General features: G+C 44.4%; 1 protein-coding gene across 1 annotated transcript; it reads left to right on the top strand.

Moving 5' to 3' along the window:
- Positions 1-626: 626 nt before the first annotated feature.
- On the top strand, positions 627-1,929 carry LOC119429665 (plexin A3; the record flags this gene model as incomplete). Its single annotated transcript, XM_037697248.1, is given in 4 exon segments — positions 627-704; positions 938-1,050; positions 1,474-1,643; positions 1,717-1,929. Coding segments are annotated over 4 exon segments (574 nt in total), but the record flags the coding sequence as incomplete, so codon positions are not given.
- Between the last annotated feature and the right edge of the window lie 273 nt (positions 1,930-2,202).

The raw sequence follows: 2,202 nt of genomic DNA on the forward strand, positions 1-2,202 counted from the left end.
AAACTGAGAAGTGTTGAAAGATAAGAGGTGTTTAAGCACTATCCAACAGTAGAGAAACAACTGTACTGAGTGTGTTTGTGAACTAGAATGAAAAACTGCAAAAGATAAATCCAGAAAACAGACGACTCGAACAAACAAATTACTCGAGCTGCAGCAGAGAAAACAGGAAGTGGCACAATACGTCTCACCATGAACGTGCAACGTCAGGAAGTAGGGCCAACGTCTCAGCTAACAATGAGCCTGAAGTCACTGAAGACTTTGGAGACACTGGAGACGTTGGAGATGCTGGAGACACTGGAGCAGTAGTCTCAGTTACCCCTTTAGGTTTGAAGTTTGTCATTCATGTTCAAAGATCTAAAAGTAGTTCTGGTCCAAGAGCGTGGATACTGTATTATGCAGATTTCTCAATTAACTAGCTCTTGTAATCATTTCTTTGGACCTTTAAAGGCTCAGATTTGTTTCCTGAACTCTGGGATTCAGATTAATCCAGATTTACAACAAATTTTGTGTCTGATCTTCTGTCCACAGCAGAAATGTTCAAAACTGATTCTGTTTTTAGGATCCTTCATGTTCTCTCAGGGTCTGGAGGTGTTTGTGTCATATTGGGTTTCTGTTTGTACCCTCAGAGTCGTTACTGCGGACATCCAGCAGTCCTGACAGCCTGAGATCCAGAGCTCCGATGATTACACCGGATCAGGAGACAGGTACTCTAGGAGCATCAGAACAAAACAGGTCATGATGTTCATCTGAATACCAGCCGTTTGTAGAAAAGACCAAAACCGTTCATGTTTTTGTGTCAGATTGAGTAAAAACTGTCATCTCAGTCTTTTAACTGAAGACCTGAACATTACAGAGGAAATCTGGAACCTTTAGAGGGTTCTGGAGGGTTCTGGTTTGAGGTTTTGTTTTGTTATTGAAGCAGATTTGGTGTTTCCAGGAACTAAACTTTGGCATCTGGTGAAAAATCATGAGCACAGCGACCAGAGAGAAGGAGACCGAGGCAGCAAGATGGTCTCTGAGATCTACCTGACCAGACTCTTGGCCACCAAGGTAACCCACACCACAGTCCACCAGACCTCAGCAGTGTGGTCTCCAGAGTTTATACCCCACCCCACAGACCATTGAAGAATATGGCATGGCACCCTTCAACCTTGAGGACACAAATAAGCCTAGAAACAGTGTTGGACATTAATGGGTTTGCTAGACTAGCTTCTTGACCCACGAAGCTCTAACGGTTCTCCTGGCCCTGGTGCTCCAATGTGTCAGAGGACAAAGGGGAGGAGCCAGCCTTCTTGGCCTCTGATCCACTAAGCCTGGAGCCTCATCATAAGAACAGCATATTGATAGAGGGGATTTCAGTCTGGTTTTTCCAGGTCTTTGGGGTGTGTTAGGGGCTACCTGTGCTGGACCACCATCAGAACTTCTTTTTCTACCAGTTTAGTCTTTGATTCATGCGGCTCTTCCCATCACCAGGGGACGCTGCAGAAGTTTGTAGACGACCTGTTTGAGACAGTGTTCAGCACTGCCCATCGCTGCTCGGCGCTCCCGTTGGCCATTAAATACATGTTTGACTTCTTGGACGAACAGGCCGACAAACGGCAGATTACTGACCCAGATGTTCGGCACACCTGGAAAAGCAACTGGTGAGTCACATGACTGGTAGCTCTTTACACATGAGGTACAATGGCTCTCTGGAGATCTCTGTGTGGTCTGTAGCCTTCCTCTCAGGTTCTGGGTGAACGTCATCAAGAATCCTCAGTTTGTGTTCGACATCCATAAGAGCAGCATCACCGACGCCTGCCTGTCGGTCGTGGCTCAGACCTTCATGGACTCCTGTTCAACGTCCGAACATCGGCTCGGCAAAGACTCCCCGTCTAACAAGCTACTGTACGCAAAGGACATCCCCAACTACAAGAGCTGGGTGGAAAGGTATCCGACCGAAACCATGGAAACGTTTCCAGGTCATAATGAAAAAACAAGACTTTAAATGAAAACATAAGACAATAAACTACAGAAACAAGAATATCAGTTCAGATTATTGAAGGAAAAACCGTTTGATGTGAACATTTGTTTTTTTTTAATAATCTCGTGTTTTTGACCGTTTTCTAAAGACTTTAAATGAACTGAGGATCTGATTCAGTTTTCCTCTGGATGGTTAGGTTATTATTATATTATATTAGGTTATTATTACATTATAAGGTT

This window comes from Nematolebias whitei, unplaced genomic scaffold (genome assembly GCF_014905685.2).
Source record: "Nematolebias whitei isolate Nwh7 unplaced genomic scaffold, NemWhi1 Nwh_scaf_5144, whole genome shotgun sequence".
NCBI lineage: Eukaryota > Metazoa > Chordata > Actinopteri > Cyprinodontiformes > Rivulidae > Nematolebias > Nematolebias whitei.